This window comes from Rhinolophus ferrumequinum, chromosome 8 (assembly GCF_004115265.2).
Source record: "Rhinolophus ferrumequinum isolate MPI-CBG mRhiFer1 chromosome 8, mRhiFer1_v1.p, whole genome shotgun sequence".
NCBI classification, from domain to species: domain Eukaryota; kingdom Metazoa; phylum Chordata; class Mammalia; order Chiroptera; family Rhinolophidae; genus Rhinolophus; species Rhinolophus ferrumequinum.
In genome coordinates, this window is record NC_046291.1 from 71,305,208 (window position 1) to 71,324,300 (window position 19,093).

Here is a 19,093-nt window from a genome sequence, read left to right on the forward strand (position 1 = left end):
TGTTAGTGAATTTAGAAACCATTGCTTTAGAACAAGGAAAACTATTCCTTGAGGTAGGAACCAGTTTTTTATTTTGTTCTCTGCTCAGAAAGCAATGGGCCGCTCATGATGACAATCGCTGTGGCCTGATCTGTGTTGGCCGACCCAGTTGCCTTAGGAGGCACAATGCACACACTTTTCCCTCCTTCCAGGATGCCTCACCTGCTCCAGGAATGCCTTGGACATACGCAAAGAGCCAGAAAGCCAAGAGAAAGGGGAGGAAACAGTCTCTCCTCACCTTCGCTGATGACTCTGTCTCAGGCAGATGGCTTATATGGAGAGAACCGGTGCATTTCTCCATTCCGATTCTTGCATGCTTTCTTTTCCAGGTCCTGTGAATTTTTGCTTCCATTCTTTGCCAAATAAACCAGATCAGTCAGAAGCAGCCTGAAATCATAGGCTCCTGAACCTCTATGCTTGTTTTGAAATTTGAAGGTAACTACCCCTTCGAGATTATTCTATTTGATTGGAAAAGGAGGACAGAGCCTTAAAAGGTCACAGAAGATTTCCTAAGGATAGCTTCCCTGACCATGATAACTATTTAAGATGAACTTGGCAGGGAAAGCTATGTTCTAGGGGACAGAGTCCCAATCCTGGGACAGAAGCCTCGGGCGACCAGCCCTCCTGGCCACATGCCCCACACAGTGTTTCTCAGTAGCCTGGCTAGCTGAGCAGACAGAAAACCCTGAGGGGGCCGTGCCCCTGGGAGCTAAGTGCTTAGCTAAACCCACTCCCTCCATCAATGTTTGACAAACTCTGCCCCCTTTTAGCAAATTATGCCTCATGCTTCCCAGTCTGAAAAGTCTAGAGGAGTTAGTCATAAACTTCCCATTAAGAAATAAATCATAATCTTTCATAGCACTTACAAATACTACCATTTTAGACTATTAGTTCTTTCTTCTCCCCTTTTGAAACCACGCCTCAGTGTGCTATCTCTTTTCATTTTCAGGCTTGTCTTCCAAGTATAGCTAATCCTACGATAGTTAAGAACACTTTCTTCCGACCCTCGGTATTCTCAAACCTTTGGGGAACTTCCTGACTCTTAACTCGGTTTAAAATCCTGCTCTTCTCAAGAGCACCTGCATTTAAATCAGGAAAGAGAAATAAATGGTTACAGGTGAGCAGCAGGACCCTCTGAAGTGATCACCCACAGAAGACTAGTTCTTTCTTTAAAATAGGTGAGCGCTATGTCATTCCCATCCCGGGACGAAGGGAACTGTGTGTGGCTCAGCCTCTACGATGAGCAGTAAAATCATCACAATACCTAGACTTGCAGAACACTTACTCTAGGCCTGACAATCTTCTAAGTGTTTCACATAGTCTACTTAATCCCCAGGCAATTTTCTGAGGTAGGTTCTATCTATTATCCCCATTTTTCAGATGATGAAACAAAGGCTTGGAGGAGGTAATTTGCCTGCTGTCTCACAGCTACTGAAAGGCTGGATTCATGCCCTTGGAGGCTGGTCCCAGGATCTTTTTAGTGAGCCTGCAGCCAGTCGGTGTCAAGAATAGGACCCCACAGTTCAGTTTCTGAAGTTAAAGACACTTTTCCCTGTGCTAAACTCTGCAGTCCCTGATTTGACTGATTTTAAGTTAAAATTTTCACGTCATGAGTTACTTAGTCGAAGAGCTGTTTCCAACTTAACTCTGTGGCTGAGGAAGTTCTGTTTCTGCTCTGGTTACCACAGCCACGCACTTAACTTCCTGGAGAAATTATTTTCCAGACTAGTTTACTGGGAAATCATTTTACTGGTCCATTTCTGCATGTGGCGTCATGGAGAGTAGGGTTCATCTAAGACACATCCTGGGTAGTCGTTCCAGAAACTCTGGGCCCGAGGGGAGAACCAGAAAAGGCTTCCACGGTCCAGTCTGCTTTGCCAGAGCTGCCCTGGATAGGTAAACCATTCTCTTACCTTTAAAGGCTTCCTGGGGAAGACAGAGCAACTCTAGACACACTCCTCCTTATGTTTGTCACCTTTCACCGCCAGAAAATTCCCTTGTCTAGTCTAAATCTTTCATACTGCAGCTTAACAAACATTCCCCGAGTGCCTGCTCTGTGCCAGCCACCAAGAGCTTTATCTGCATTATCTCCTTCAATCCTTAATCAGCCCTACAAGGGAAGTGCTATTAATATCCCTGTTGGTAGATGAAGTTAAGCATAGATAAGTAACTCGCCCAAAGTCAACTAGTTCGTGGCCCAGCCTAGATGTGAATGTAGCCGGTCCCCTGTGTTGGAGGGAACGGCTATTGGCTGGTCTCCGGATCACAGACTTAGATGTCTGTCTTTGCATTGTTTCTGCTTTTCTAAAAATTTAGCTGCTAAGTAGCTTTCAAAAGCCCTCAAGTTCAATGTTCATGGAGTATAGGAGATGATGTTGTGGGTGGGGCCACTGAAGGGCTTGCACAGCATCACGGGCTGGAATGGGTGACGAAAGGCCAGCAGGGTCTCCCCTGCTGTGGGGCCGAGGTCTGAGGAACCAGGCGGCCCTGTCCTGGGCCCCGACTCCCTGTCGCCCCCACTTCCTGTGCTTCATAATCCTTGGTGCTCACCTGTTGCCTCTGGCATCTTGTGTGCTCCCCTGCAGCCTCCGGTTTCCAGTGGAGGTGGATGAAGCGACCCCGCCCAAGGTCTGTACCTCACCCACACTTACCTGTGCATTCTGCTAAGCAGGCCTTGCTTGCTAATACTCGGACAAAAGGCTTTGGGATTTTACACATTCCCAACCTCTGATTATCAAAGTGCAAACATTATTGCTCTACCAGCACAGCAGTAATTTGCGTGAAAGAAAGAGGGAATTAATGTTGCTGACAAAACTGTAAGTACACTGATTAACATTTCTTCATGACGATGAAAGTGAATCTCTCTCTCTATTTCTATACGTACCTCGGGACTGGGATGAAACTTGCTTCACAAATGTAATACGAAGAAGTACGGTGGTCCCAGATATATATGTTTTTTTAATTTTTGAGGAAGTACGTGCTTCTTCAAAAATGCTGCACTCGAAAGGAGGCACGTGCTCTCCTGAGTGGTCCCCCTTCAAATGCCTCTTCTTCACACCAGCCAGAATAATCTTCCTAAAACACAAACCTAATCACACCGCCGCCCTCCTGGAAACCCGGCAGTAGTTCCCCATTACCACAATGCTACAGGGCAAAGCCTTCACAAGACTTGCCAGGACCCCTGCTTTGCCCTTCACCCCATTTCTCTTCGTAACTCCCTCTTGCACTCTGACCTTACTTCACGCTTCCTCTGACTTCCAAACCTCACACATGCCATTCTGTCGGCTCTCTTACCCTCCTCCCGGCCGTGTACTTCTCCTTGGCCTAATTCCTGTTCATCTGTCCTTGAACTTCACTCACGCCCCATTGCCATGAAACTAGGGAAGTGATGTGCTTCCCGATCCCAGCTCTTATCACCCTTTATTGTACTTACTTGTTTAATTAGCCATCTCCTTGGGCAGCGCTGTGAGGACAGAGAATGAGTCTTGTTCACTCCTGTATCCCCATTGCTGTGCACAGGGTGTGGCGTAGAGTAGGACTCCATGAATATTTATTGAATGAATACAATTGTCCATGATACCTCCAAGATCTACTAAACTGCTTCTGTCAGAACTTAGAAGAGGGTCACACAAAAACTGCTGATTCCTGAACCATGCTGCTGTGGAGAGCTGTGAGAATAGCTATACGACACGGTCCCCTCATCCAACTTCCTCATCTTGACCTAAGGGAGGCAGCTACACTACCATCGGGAAGCTTTCCATGACCGGAAGCTCCTTGTATTACCCAAAGTAATACAAGGTCATCAGTCTTCTTGCAAACTCTGAACCACTGTATTTAGGTAACTCAGTCGTGAGCCCTTCCTGGGAGTTCTTGAAACATGACTGTCCTGGGTCTTATGACCAAAGTGTCAAATGAGTTCAAAATGAAACCAAAGCTAACATATTCACTTTCTTAACCACGAATTAAGAAACACTCCTGTTTTGGATTTTGATGTAGGAATCACTTTCCTGTTGATTACAGCATGCAAAACATGCCCATGTTTTACACTGACATATTTTCCCTAGCTGATTCTGTTAAGGCAGTGGTTTTCAAGGATCGCTTTGTCTCTCACCACCACTCCCGCACTCCCCACTCCCACCCCAGGAGACATTTGGCAATGTCTGGAGTCATATTTGATTGTCACAATTTGGAAGGGCTCCTGGCATCTGGTGGGTAGAGGCAGGGAAGCTGCCAGCATCCTACAATGCACAGGACAGCTCCCACAACAAAGAATGAACTCATCCAAAATGTCAACAGTGCCAAGGTGGAGAAGCCCTGAGTTGAGATGACACTCTTGGCACAGGAGAACTAGGCCCTGTTTATCTGGGTGGTACTTTCCAAGATATATGGAAATAAAACAGACAGGAGTAAGTTAAAAGTAATAGGGTGGCTGCGGTTCTTTCCTTGCCTATGATTTAGAAATTAAGATGCACAGCCTGTCCCTGAAGTAGATTAATTCGGTTTGGGGAGGTTTCCTAGGTAGATCCCAATCCCGGGTCAATGAATCTCCTATGGAAATCTCGTAATACAAGGCACTTAGCATGGAAATAAAAAGACTCTTGAGTGTGAAAAGGAGTTTTGGTGAATTCAAAACCATATTTGTTTTTCACATTGAAAATATTCATGTAATTTTCTTTTCCTAAGAATATAACCATTAGGACGAAGATATTCATTTGAAATGCAGGTGAAATGTAAATTGCTACTCTTCTACACAGACAATCCAGTGTATTTATACTTAATCCATAAAGGCATGATGTTACAAAACACATTTGTATATTGTGAAGCCATTTGGCATCAAATTTTCCAACTTATAGACAACTTTGTATTTACATAACAAATTATTAAATCAATCATTTTCTCGATTTATAAAAGGTCACTGAGGCACACACACAGTGTGTATAAAAGCAGATAAGGCTGATAATACATATTAACAGTAGATACAAATTAATCTTTCATATTTGAAGAAAATGCTTTTTATATGTTTTTTTCTATATCAGATCCCCCACTGTTAGCAGGCTATCCCATGCTTGAGTTGTTTATTGCTTTTTGGCTCACTGATTTAATAATCACTTCGGGGTTTTTTACACATATGAATTACTAATGTTCTTATCTCTTTGGCTAATGCAAATGTGATAGAGTGGATCAAAGAAAAAGATAAACTAATTCAATATTACAGTTCTGGCTGGTTGATATTATTTGTTCATAGCTCCCAAATGAATCAAGTAATGCGTGATTCATTTTATACACTACAGGGACAAGTCTTGAGTCTTTCATTACACCATTTGGGCATAAATGGGCAAAGTAAACAAGATATCGAATTTTCGGTAGGTCTAGAATCTTAGCTTTCTTTTCAGCAAGAGCGATGTCACCAGCATCATCACCATCTTAGATTTTAAAATTCCAATGCAAAACCACCTGTGACTTACAAGGAAACATTGCAAACCGCATGGAAGATTATCAAAGCTAACTACAATGTGTTATCATGGTCCGAAATAAAAAAGGAGTCACCTCCTGGGATAAGTCAGCTGAGAATCTTCATAAAACTTACAGAAAGCAAAATAATCCCCCTCTGCCTCTCCCTCAATTCTGCAGTGTGGTGTTAAAAAAGAAAGGTTGTGTTTACGTAAAAAAACAGACATAGCAAATAACTCAAAATCAGGGTCTAAATAAAGGACTAAAAGTGGCCAATGTATGACAAGGGATGAATATTCTTCTTAAAGCATTTACATTCACAGTGGAACTGAAAAATACAAACCAAAAGTGTTCTTTAAGTAAATAAAAAACCTGATTGCTTTTAATGCTACAAACAAGACAAATTAAACAAGAGCCGCTCGGCTAATTTTCACTCATTTGAAATAATCTTTAAAAACTATATACTTAGAGGTGTTTATTCTCCTTGTGCTTCCTAAGACTGTTAAGGGACACAGAATAAAATTAGATTTCCTTTTCCAAGAGGGAAGCTATGGCGTTCTTTAAAGGTGCAAAATTTTTCATTCTGTTTCCATTCTCAGATTTGTTGAAAAAGAAAAAAGTTTATTTTAGGGAATAAAAAATGTACTAATGTAGAAGGCCTAACCTTCATTTAAAAAAAATGAATTGGCTTCAATACAAAGAGAAAGAAATGGCTCTATGGGCAAAATTCAAGTATGAGTGACCAATTTTTTTAATTGTAAAGTAGGTGCAACATTTGAAAAAAATGTTACAGCACTGCATGGCCTGTAATGCTAACAATATTTACATTAACTGCTTACATGAAACCATATAACTGCAAAAGAGGGAGGGGGAAAAAACCCCATGTGGACTGCAACAAAGACACCTAGTACCCACATCAAAACCGTGAGCAACCAGTGATATCATGGGTGCAAACATGTTCTACACGGCCCACCGATGTAAAGCGTACATGGGTGGGGGAAGCACAAACCTAATTAGTTTAAAATATCAAAAAGAAGGCTTGGTTGACACAAATTCAGTCTGAAGACAAATATGCAAAGGCTAAGAAAACATCTACACATCAACACCCACACACACCCACAGACACACCCAGTGCACAAACAGACTTACGCACCTACCTGGGAATAAAAACTACCGTGGAGACAACACAGTAGAAAGCAGGTTGGTGCAGAAAAAAATGGACAACATTAATGGTTTAAACATACCAAAGACATCAACTTATAATAAAAACGTGTCAACTGAACTACACACAAGATTCCTTCAGGTGCCTACGTGAAAGGACTGGGCAGGCAATCCCATTATACTGAAGACAAAATGAACGTACCCCCAGGAGGAAGGGTTCCTGCCTCCAGCCCAGCTGCACGCCATCAGGCTTGGGGGTAGGGGTGAGGGGTGAGGGTGGCAAGGACACAGAGACACAGGAGACCTGGGGGAAGAATTAAGAGCTGTTGCTCTGAAAAGTGAGCCCAGGTGGAGTGCTCTGTGTTGTGGCCCCAAGAAACCAATTGGAGGAATGACCTGGGTCCCCTTTTTCCTGAGTTACTGGAACTCTGCTACATCGTGGGACTGAGGAGTTTGGGGGGGTGGATGAGAGAGGAGGATTAAGGGAGCTGGTGGGCATTTGGGGTCCAGAGCCAGTTGCTTGAGTGCCTCCCAGCAGCCGAATCATTAAGTTGTTGAGCGAGCCCCAGGCTAGGGGACAAGGCAGCGCCCCCTAGAGGTTTCAGGGTTTGGGACGGGGGCTGGTGGTTCTAAGAATAATGGGAATGTGGACTTCTTCTTTTGACAACCCAGCAACTGAAGTCAGGCTGGAGGCCTGAACAAATCGCTCAGTTGCGTGGGAGATAGGGTTATACCACCACCACCGAAATTGTGAAAAAAAAGACAGAAAGTTATGTTGTGCTACATTTCTTATTAATAACCTTGTACTTTACAATGGCTCACAGTTTTAGGTTTGTATACTTGTAATGTAGTATTTTCTCTCTACATTTGTTTCACATTTTTTTCTTAATATAATATAAATAATTTGGTTAATAGATTTAACCTGAACATTTCAGCCACATTAATATATATATAAGAATCTGTTAATGGTATAAATAATTCTTTAAATAAAATAAATCTGATATGTTACATAATACTGATAAAAAATTACCATTGCTAATAATTTTGTAAGCCACCTTAATGTCTGGTTTAAGTAATACTGATGAATGGGTATATAAAACTGGCTTTGATGATTTATATTTATTTTTGTCGCTTAAGAAATAAATACTGAATTATAATCAACCTTACCTCTGATAATTGTTTCAAAGTGGTGCTTTAGCCTCCATGTATGGGAACAGGAAGTTTTATCTTGTCAGGTATTGTTTGCAAAAAAACTTAACTCCGAGCATCAACGGTGGTGCAGCATAAACTATCTAGTTCAACAGGTGGCTATCAAACGTTACCTACAGAAATGACTGAGTAAAATATTCCATCTAAGATTTTTTTTTTATAAAACCTATTCTACTTTAAAACTTAGGTAAAAAAAATATGCAACAAATGGTTGCAGTTTCTGAATTCTTAATTTAGACCTGTGAGCCCTCATCCCTTTAGAAATCTGCAAGGTTTCAATTTCCTAGACATCCGAAGTCAAATCCAGTGCATCCAGGCCAGGTTCATTCCAAACAGACAATATAAATGGACACTCAGTGGTGTGCAGTGTATGTCATAATTCAGGTAATACATCATGCCTTTTCTCTGCTGTTAAATACAAAAACAGCATCTGTTACATTATCATAGAAAAGCCTTTAGGTTGTATTTTTATTTATCACTTTACACTGGTAGTCTCTGGTAGGTGTACTCCATAGAAACCAAAGAATTTTGTACACTATTTCTTTGTACAATAAAAGATAAAGTGTGCATTAGGTACGCTTGTACATGACAATATTGTACAATATTTACATTTCTGATATCACCATGAAATTCTGTATTTTCTATATACAACATTGAAAATTCTTCAGAAACATTTGGACTATGTTTTATAATCACAATTTTAGTATTATAGAAAAAGAGTTTCTCCATAATCTCTTGACACTTATCACTCTCATCACTCAGGGATTTTGATTGGTTTTTCCAGCATTCATTATCCTTCCTGATCAAAAAAAAATATTGTATCACTGTTTCTTTTAGCACCCTGTGGCGGTGGTAGCTATCTGCCATAGTATAAATATTGATATAACAGTGGCTATATCAATACCTATATACAGATATATCTGTGCACGTTCCTTTAATAAACACTGCGCATGATGGAGTAGTCCCTGTTATCTGGAGATCTTCCTCCTCTTGGGTTTGGGGGGTCTCATTTGTCTGTCTCCCTGTGGGATTTGGTGAACCTAGAAATAAAGAGGTAGGAAAAAACAACAGAGGTTGACATCATAACGACCATATGATTTTTGACAAAGGAACAGTGTAGGGAACAGACTCTGGCTTTCATTTTCAGTCATTGCTATCACAGGGCATTTAAAATTTTTACGAACACCCTAGATCTTAGTGTGGCCACAGTCTATAGAACATGCAGACTCCTGGAAACTGATAAGCAGAGTGACACTTTGTGGACCCCCAAACAGTGGAATACAAAGGAGGAAAAACATCAAGAGTGGGAAATGAGACGTGTAAGTGCTACTGCTGCTGTACCTTTAAGATGAAAATAAGGCCTTTTCCATCTGAGAGCCCTAGATCCCCAATTTCACTAGAATATGGAAAGTGGATAAACACACAACAATCATGTTTTCTTCTTCACTCCATCACCCTACTTATTTTACAACTACTAAGAAGGGTCAATGATCGTAAGAATCTTAGTACAAGGAAGTTTATTTATGAGAAGAGCCAGGATGTAAAATAGAATACCACTACCATCTGTTGGCAGATCTAAGCTTCTGTAGTCTGGCAAGAGCAATTAATACAACTCTGCTTTATATATTAATGCAGAAACTAGCAGCATTTAGGGCTGTGTATCAGACTGAGCAGGGGTGGAACAGTAGCAGAGCATGATTGCCAGGAATCAGACAGCAGGTATGATTTTGAGGGGCAGAGAGCAGATGCTACAGAGGTGATCAGTTGTCCCACATTGTACCATGATTACCAATAGGAAAGTGCAAGGTCAAGACCCAGGAAAGGCAGGATCGGCCCAAGGCAGTGGTGTAGCAAATGCTCAATAACCAGCTCCCTGTGAAGGAACACAAGCACACTGTACGTGCCCATTTCCATGGTGTAAATACTTCCACCACTGTCAATTTCAAGCTACCAATGTGATGTCACAGAACTCAGTTAGGAAGAGATATGCCCAATCAGTTCTTGAGATGTACTACAGTTTCATGTTTTAAAGATAACATTTAAATAATAGCAAAGGTCAATGCTATTCAGGGTCAAATGCAGAAAGCTTTGTTAAAAATAATGTTTTACGTTTATAAAATAACATTTATGAGTTTCTCAAACTGCCTGTTCCTCTTAACCCCTTTATATACATTTTTTAAAAAATCACTAGTCTCTGATAAAGAACCATAACTGAAACCTTTTTATAATTGAGGAAAAAAGCCTTTATTCAAAATGTAAACTAGGAACCTGTGTACCAAATGTGGCCTGAAAAGGTATTTTGTTTAGCCATATGATATTTTAATTTATTTTTTTATTTTAAGTGTGTTTTTCCAGGACCCATCAGCTCCAAGTCAAGTAGTTGTTTCAATCTAGTTGTGGAGGGTGCAGCTCACAGTGGCCCATGTGGGGATCGAACCTGCAACCTTGTTTTTAAGAGCACCACACTCTAATCAACTGAGCTAACTGGCCGCCCCTGATATTTCAATATTTTAAAAACAGTCATCAACACTAAAAAGTGAGAAATTTTATTTCCAGACTTCTGGTGTCTATGAAAAATAGGAAGACTTTGCAACACTGGCACAATTTCCCATCCGGTTCAGATCTGCTGGAGCATGGAAGGTTGAGCTCCTTCTGGGGAGAGCACTCCCCTGCCCCCCAGGTTGCCACAGTCCCCATCACTCCCAACTGCCTGCTGGCCACAAAGGCCAAATGTCCTAAGGCAGAGACTAGCAAGATGCTCGCCAAACCCATTTTCTCTTCTCCCTGAGCAGGTACATTGCATAATGCATTTCCTAGTCCACTTGAGTTAAGACGGCCATATGACCGGATGAGGGCAGTGGAAAGTCAGTAGAAGTGATGAGCTTCCCGGAGTGGCCCCTAAAACCTGTCCTGGTAGTCTTCTGTGCCCACTCTCTTCTCTCACTTGCTGGATATAATGGAGCACCCTGAGGCCCTATGGAATGGTGGACACTAGATATAGAAAGAACCTGAGCCCCTGAATGACTGTGTGGAACAAGCCCTCCTCTAACCAGAACCAGACCCGAGTGACTTCACTGTGTGGAGCCTCTGAGACTGAGAGTTGGTAGGTAGCCTACCCATCTTGGCTGGCATTTCTCAATCCACTCAAATGGCTGTTTTTCTCATATTTGACCCACCTTACTTATTGATATTATCTGTCTGGCCTTAGAAAGAATTTGTGTATATAATACCTGCTCCAGACTTTTCCTATAATTCTATCAGGAAATTTAACATCGTAGGGCCTCAGTTCACCCATTTTGTGACATGATGGGTTGGATCACAGAATCTCTAAAGCCCATAGCAATCCCAACATGCTGTGGTTCCATAACTTCTATCTGTCATGCAATAGCCATTAGCTGGGTTTCAGACAGCCTTGTTAACATGAAGTATCAAGTAAAAGTAAATTTCATTTCATTGCTGAATAGCTTTAAATAATTCACATTTTTTAGAGATTACCAAAATTATACATTGAGTGTTCAACCAATATGGGAATTGGAGGATAATGAGTAAACTGCTCACATTCAACACTATTATATTCAGTCAAGAAAAAGTAGACATTACTCTCTAAAACCAGAAGTTATAGTGTTAATTTAACAACAGAATTTTGTGCCAAATATTTTATTTTTTAGGTAACAGTAGAGAGAAAATGAGAGGTCTATATACTCCTGACTTGACCCTATTGTTCAATTTCACTTTTTAATTCTGTGGACAGAGTGAAATTTGCATTGGTGAATATTTAGACAACACTAATGGTCACTGCTATTCAGAGTCCAATGCAGAAAGCTGTGGTTTGAACTTCAACATTTTACCATTCACATTTTAAAAGAATGTTATGTGGGAAAACAACAAAAGTCACTTATCTCGGAAAAGGCACAGTTAATACTACTAGGTTTTTTCTTACTTTGGATCTTTTTTGATATCAATGGGTTTTCTTTTTCTTTTTTCTTGTTTTGAGCCTAGTAGTTTAGTATTGCTATGTGAGGTGCTTGACAACATTTCAGAGACTTTACCAAAAAAAAAAAAAAAAAAGTGCAATACAATTTATTTTCAAAGAAACACAGTATAGTGGAAAAATAACTTACAGTCCCAGACATTTTGTCCAGTTCACTCATGGCCTCATGAATAGCAGCTTCTAAATGGTTATTTAGCTTTCCACTTCTGGAATTAATGAAAATAACACACCAGATTAATAAATTAAGGAAACAAAATCGCAATTTAACTCCCTAATCATAAAACAGAAGTACCAGTTTCACCAGAGAAAGGCAACTTACATTTGCATTTGGAAAATTCAGATGACAGAACACCCTGGGATTCTCACCACTGAATACTAATGATAGTCACAGAACTATGAAAAAAATTGAACTATGAAAAAAATTGGGAAAATTGATTCTTTCTCCTTCCACATGCTTCTTCCACAGTCTGATTAATTCTGCAAGAAAGCTGGGCCACGAAGCTCTTTTCCCACAGATGCTGCTCGCCCTCTCAGCTTCCAGCCTTTCTGTTGTCTCTTGTTCTGGCTTGTTTCTTTCTCAGGCTGGCAGCCAGGCTGTGTGGCCAAGAGGAAGGGTGTAGGGACTGAAATGCAGGCTCTGGCCACTAGGGAGCTCCCTCTGCCCTCTCTGGAGCTCCTGGCTTCTGGAGTCAAGCAAGTGAAGGCTGAAATCCTGGTGTGTGTTCGTTCCAGATGGAAAACAGCTTAAGTTGCCACACCTGTGGCTTCCTCCATGCCTGGGCCCACCACATTTTCCCCCAGACCAAAATGACATAACTATTTCAACAGATAAAGAATTACAGTCTCACAGTGTCTATCACTAGTGTGACCTTTTCTCTCCACTCAGCATTCCTTACACGTTTGGCCTGAAACACACACAGTACACCTGCCTGTATTGAAACTTACATCTAGAAAGCTGTTGAACTAATTACTAAAATTGGGCAAATCCATACTATACACTTCGATAGTGTTGTATCCTTTTCCATTCTTTTTTTTTAACTTATTCTTTTCCAACTTATTTTGCCTCCTTCATGCATATAACTAATTACCCAATTAATCTGAGGAAAGTGATTCATTTCATTTCTCTTGTCAGGACAACTACTAGAAAAGCTGCGGAGGTAAACCTTTTCATAGCAGGCTTTTAGCACAGCTCTACAAAAGTTGAATCTCAGCATCTACATGGAGATTGGAAATTTACAGCTGTGGAAGAATTTGGCTCACAGTCCCATTTAGTTTGGCTCACAATGTGTTTAAAAATATACTTGAACTTTAGTGGATTGCCTGTGGATGAGGCCTTTCAGTTGCTCACAGCCCGTACCAGGTTCCATCCTCACATCCCCAAACTGGACACTTCATACATTTAGTTCGTGTGTACACCTGGGAGAACTCTGGAGTTTTCCACCCCTGAACATTATATGGCCAGGCACATCATGGATGCTCCCTATATTTACTAAATAAAAATGTTTGTTCACAGCTACCATGATGGCCCTACATTTTGGAAAACATATATGCACTTAAGTCAGTTTAACTGAAAGGAAAGATTAATGTATTGCTTTTAACTAAATTACAAGGATAATGTAGCATCCTTTCCACCACCTGCTGCTGACCTGGAAGCTAGCCTTGAGCTTTTATATTTTTCCCATATATTTTTAGAAACGTAAACAATGCAGATAAGTGCAGAGAATAAATTAACAACTCCTTACAAACTCATTTCCAAGAATAAACTGTTAATAAATTAGATATTTCCTTTAAATTTTTTTTAATTTAAAAAAGTAAGCTGAAGTTCCCATTTGTCATCAATTCCCGGTCCTATTCTCTCCCTATAGGCAACTGTGTTGTTTATCCCTCTAGTATGTTTTCATATTTTAGATGATACATGCATGAACAGTACAGCATTGTTTTATTGGTGTTTTTTTTTTCATATGTACACTCAAAAGGTACTGATATACACACCATTCTGCAACTTGTCTTTTTTCCTCTTTATCACTGTTTCTGAGCACTGTCCAAGTTGATATAACCTATTTATATATTCCCTTTTATTTCCCTACCCATTCTGGTTTTAAGAGGCCTTGGGTATCTTGGGGAGTTAGTCTGACTTGTTTTCCCAATTATGTGAAGCATAATTCTCAGTGACTGGGCAGGAATCCAGTCCCAGGAGTCTGCAGGGCCATCTACGCTTGGCTGAGGTTTGTGTGGGCTGTTTGGTGAAGGTCCTTACGGTATCACACACTGCCCGACAATATTACATCTTGTGTAATGTGTTAAATGGACAGGGTGCCAAAAAATGTATACACATTTTAAGAAAGGAAAAAACTGTATTAAAATTGTAATAATATATAGCGATAACAAAAGATGAATACATGTGTATGCATTTTTTGGCACCCTGGCAGATTTATTCTTAATATTTCTTTTGTATTGAAAAGTATGAACATTAAGTTTTAAAAGATATTTATTTGTTATACATTTTGATAGTAAGATCTTATGGGTTTAAAATTGACTACATAAAGTTCTTAATGTCTAAGAAGAAGGTAACATGTTTCCTTGAAAAACCATCAGAAAATCTTGTTTCTCTCACCTTTATCTTAATAATAAATAAACTACTACTTATTGAACATTTTCTATGTGCCAAGAATTATAATAAATCTGTATGTACATTATCTCATTTAATCCTTACAACAATCCAAAGAAGTAAATATTACGACAACTGTTTGTATGCACTATTTTATGACTTTTTATGGAGAACTGGTGAACCAATTCTAATTTCATAATGAGGAAAATATTTAAATACAAATAGTTTTCAAAAGTAATAAATAAGGAGTCATGGAAAATTTTTACCTAAATATAAAAAATTAAAATATCATCACCATTAAAATACAAAAATAATTCAACATTACTTATTGAATGAAAACACAGTATTTTAGGAGTTTGTGACCTCATTCCTCAACAAGATGTTTAAAATGTTTGCAAATACCTTGTATTAATTTAAGCTAAATCACTAATATTTTTTCTCTTTAACAAACTGAAGTAGGTAATAGAGGAGGAAACGATTACTTTTGGAAGAGAGAATAGATACAGAGATATAGGGCATGACATTAGTTGAATGCATCATGAGAATCAAAAGGTAAAGAGAGGCTTTCCCAGAGGTCAAATCTGCAGACCAATTTTTACACTCACTTGTCACGTCGGGTAAGAATAAACTTAAAAGACGAAGAAAAAGCTCCATGAGTTCATGAAATAAGCCATTAGTAAAAATTCAGTCTTCCAGTTCAGAGGGCCTCCCTGTGGTGTCTCTTCTACTATTTTCTATACCCCGCTGACATTTAATAATAAACATTTTTACTAATGGACACTCTAAAACCTACTTGATTAAGCCATAGATGTTCATATAATCACATTTCGAGTTATTAATGGAGATAATTGCCACTTCTCATCTTCATTGCCTATATTGTCACACATTATCCTTATCTTCACTAATTAATAAATAAAAGTCAGGTACACATCTGTGAATGGTACAAGAAATAAGAGGGAAATGAGAAATTGCATGTTGCAGTTTAGAATTTAAGAAACTCCCTTCATGTAGAACAGAACACATTGGGTTAAGACTTAAACATTAAGAATCTTAAGACTCTGAAACCAATCCATAGAGTAAATATGCAGATTTAAGATCATTTTACACACTAAGTATCATTTCTTGGTTTTAAAGTGAAAGTGTGATTTATTTCATTGCTTTCATTTTCCAGATTCATAAAAATCAGGTTACCAAATAGTTTATGTGTACATATAGACAGAAGATTTGATCCTCACTTAAATGAAAATCATAACACTTCTAACAGCTTTGGTATTTTTCTTTAGCGAAGCTATTTCCTATTTTAAGTACAAAATGACCCTGAGTAGTGTCTTCAATAAATATGTTAATATTTCTGTTGTGATTAGGCTGTAATAAGCACATCAGTTTAAAGATATTTATTTATGGTACAATTTAATTGTAGGATACTAAGGATTAAAATGACTACGTAAAGTTCTAAACATTTAATACAGTCGTAGAATGTTTCAACTGGCAAAAATATCAGATAATTTTGTTTCTTTCACCTATATCTCTATAATAAAAATAACTATTTACTAAATATTTATCTTGGGCCAAGTAGTGTGTTGAGGCTCCAATTGTGTTACATATGCTATAAAATTCCTAAGAAGTAGGTATTAATGTGCCTATTTTAGAAATGAAGAATTTGGGCTCAGAGAAATTAAGCAACATACCCAAAGGCACACGACTATGAAGTGAAAGAAACAGGATTTCAACTCAGGTCAAAAACCAACCTCTTCACCATCTTGTTCCAAATGCCTTCTTCCCTTTTCAGTCTCTTCCTCTCTCCCTTTTCCCCCAGTGTACAAAAGCAGTCAACTGTTTTGTCATCTTAAAAATTCTCCTATTGTTATTTTTCAGGAACTTTTCACATTAACGGTAGAAAGAAGAGTAAAATAATCTACATCAGCTCTCGCTTCTTCCTTATTCTTATTCACTCTTCAACCCACGACCACTTCGTTTTTATACTCACACTCCAGTGGATACTGTTTTCACTAAGGTTAACCTTCCAACGGCCCTGTTCAATGGAGGTGTTGCAGTTCTTGTCTCACTGGACCTCTGTTGAGCATTCTCTAATCCTGGAAATGTTTCGTCTTTGGCTTCTAACACCCTGCTCTCTTACCCCTGATTCTCCTCCTACTTTCTCACCATTCTTCACATCTTCTTCATGATCTCTAGTAAATGTTCCAATGCCCCAGCTTTCAATCCTTAGCCCACTGTTCAAATTGGTCAACGTATCTCTGGGTGTGATTGCAGCCATTTTTACATCGTCAAATTCCACTTCTGCCCAGTTTCAGACCTGCGTGTCCGACCTGTCCCACAAACACCCCCCAGTGCACTCAGCAGTTCTCCCCTGTATTCTCCATCTCAGTCAGGGGGTTCACCATTTACCAAGTCACCCCAACTAAAACCCTGACAGTGTCCTTGTTTCTTCTCCTTCATATTCCAGTCAATCACCGTCACGTTCTGTCAGTTTTACCTCCTAAAAATGTCTACACCACATTCCTTCTCCTCCGTCCTCATTGTTCCTTTCCTGGTTTGAGTCCTCATCCTCCCTCGTCTTCTGCCATGGACTCCTAAACGCTCTCCCTGTCTCCAGTATTGTTCCCCTAAAATTTATCCTCCACACAGCCATATCTAAAGTGAAAATCCAACCACCTGTCTCCTTCAGGCACTTCCAATAAGATAAGGGATCCTCTGGGTTCTCACTAGGCCCTTACAATCTGGTTCCTGCTTACACCTTGGGCAACATCTCTATCGTTTCCTGTCCCCAAATCCAACTGCTGATCTAATCTAAACACTAACCCTCCTCTTTACCCACCCCCCCATCTTGGTCCTTGTTTCTTTTGTCTGGCTAACACCTACGTATTGTGTAAGGCTAAATCCAGATATCATCTCCTCTAGGAAGCCTTCCTTTACCTGAGTTTAATGCCACTTCTCTATGAACCCCAAATAGACTACACACATTGCGGTCATTGCAATTTTAACATTTAAATTATTCATTTCTGGACTTGTCTCCTTCACTAAACAGTGAGGTCCCAGGATTGTAGTAGTGTGAGCTGCACAGATTTTTTTTTTTTTCTAAATTAGTCTCCTTAAATTGGGGAATAAATAAATGATTGGGTTTAACACATCATTTATCACTCATGGGACCTTCAACTAACTAAGCTATTTGGATTTGAGTGTCCTCATCTATAAATGGGCTCAGTAATTCTGGCCCATCGTGTGATTGCATAAATCACATATGCAAAATGTAAAGTATTCTTCTGGGTATTTACAAGGCAAATCAGTCCACTTAGGCAACAGTATGATAAATAAAGCTGTTTTTCCTAATGTGTGCTGCATCTTTTCTTCTTTTCCCTCTCCAATATGTACTCTTAAGTTTATGGTTTCAGGAGAGTTCCTTTAGATAATGCCACTTGGGATCCACATAAATTCACCACAAACAGTAAACTGGCTTTGAAGCAAAAAATTTTAAATCACTGTTTGTTACTCATTACTTTTCAGAAATTGCTTAATAGCAAATTTATGGGGGAAATCCAGAGACCCAGGAGTTTGCCCCTTGCAGTTGGCATCTTTTTATGACATTCCAGTGAGGTGAAGAGTCTCCCTGAGATTTGTTGAATTCTAAAATTTTACCTCTGGCAAGAAGATGCCACTAAGAGAAAGAGAGTACCCTTTAATAGATACTGGTATCATTATATAATCCTTTTATACAAGATACACTATTAATCATTCTGATCTTGTAATTCGTAGAAACTTGATAATATGAAAAGTATAGTAACTGAACAGATATGTTGATTATATATTTTTAAAAATAATTTTCCATATACATATACAGAAAAACATTTGCCTTTCTCTACCTTAAAATGAAATAAATTATGACACATAAAAACTACATTATATCACAGTGGAAATTGTGTTTCAAACATTACATATTTGTCCATACTACATTTACTCAGAATATAAAGATCTAGAAAAACTTGAATAATAATATCCCGGAGTTCAACTTCTTGTTATAATTCTGAAGAAAACCTATTGCCCCTGTCCTAAGAAAAATATAAGTATTTACCATCACTTTGACTAATAACAGTTAATTTGCCAAAATTATTGACATGTGTACAACTGGAATATTTTCTCCCAAGTATTTGAATTGCAAATGGAGAGACTTTTGCTATACCTTCAGAGACAATTTAATTGCTACATGTTGAGAATATTACCATATTTTCTTGTCCACTAAATCAGAGAGATAGAGATGGAGGGAGTGAGGAATGAGCTGATGAAGAGGGAAATCCTATACACAGTATAAATTGTTAAGAAAATATTTTCTGTAATTGCTAATCCAGCTTGTCTATAAATGGTTCTATTTGGCGATCACTACTAAACTGTTCTCAGGCAGGCTACCAGATGGTCAAAATCAGTGAGATTTCATTGTCCCTTTGAAGGAAAACCAGTAAATTATATCCTTGAGAAACAAAAATGGGGGGAAAAATAGTGCTTACTTTCTGTTTCTTTTCCGGGCTCGGCTGTAGGCTTCTAAACCTTCTGTTAGTGTCTTCAACTTCTCGGGCTCCACCTAAGTGAAGGTATGAAGACCAAACCACGTTACCCAGAACTGC

At 39.2% G+C, this 19,093-nt stretch overlaps 1 protein-coding gene across 8 annotated transcripts in view; it reads right to left on the reverse strand.

Annotated features, from left to right (window-relative positions):
* Positions 1-4,786: 4,786 nt before the first annotated feature.
* MBD5 (methyl-CpG binding domain protein 5) overlaps positions 4,787-19,093 on the reverse strand; it is a 375,179-nt gene continuing 360,872 nt past the window's right edge. For 5 of the 8 annotated variants that reach the window (XM_033113042.1, XM_033113046.1, XM_033113041.1 and 2 more), the window contains 3 exons: positions 18,977-19,050; positions 11,982-12,057; positions 4,944-8,900 (listed from right to left, as the gene is read on the reverse strand). In XM_033113042.1, coding sequence (XP_032968933.1) covers positions 8,829-8,900; positions 11,982-12,057; positions 18,977-19,050 — 222 coding nt within the window. In that variant the 3' untranslated portion in view covers positions 4,944-8,828. Of the gene's footprint in view, positions 8,901-11,981; positions 12,058-18,976; positions 19,051-19,093 lie in introns of all 8 variants that reach the window. The other 3 variants (XM_033113048.1, XM_033113047.1, XM_033113043.1) reach the window with 2 other exon arrangements.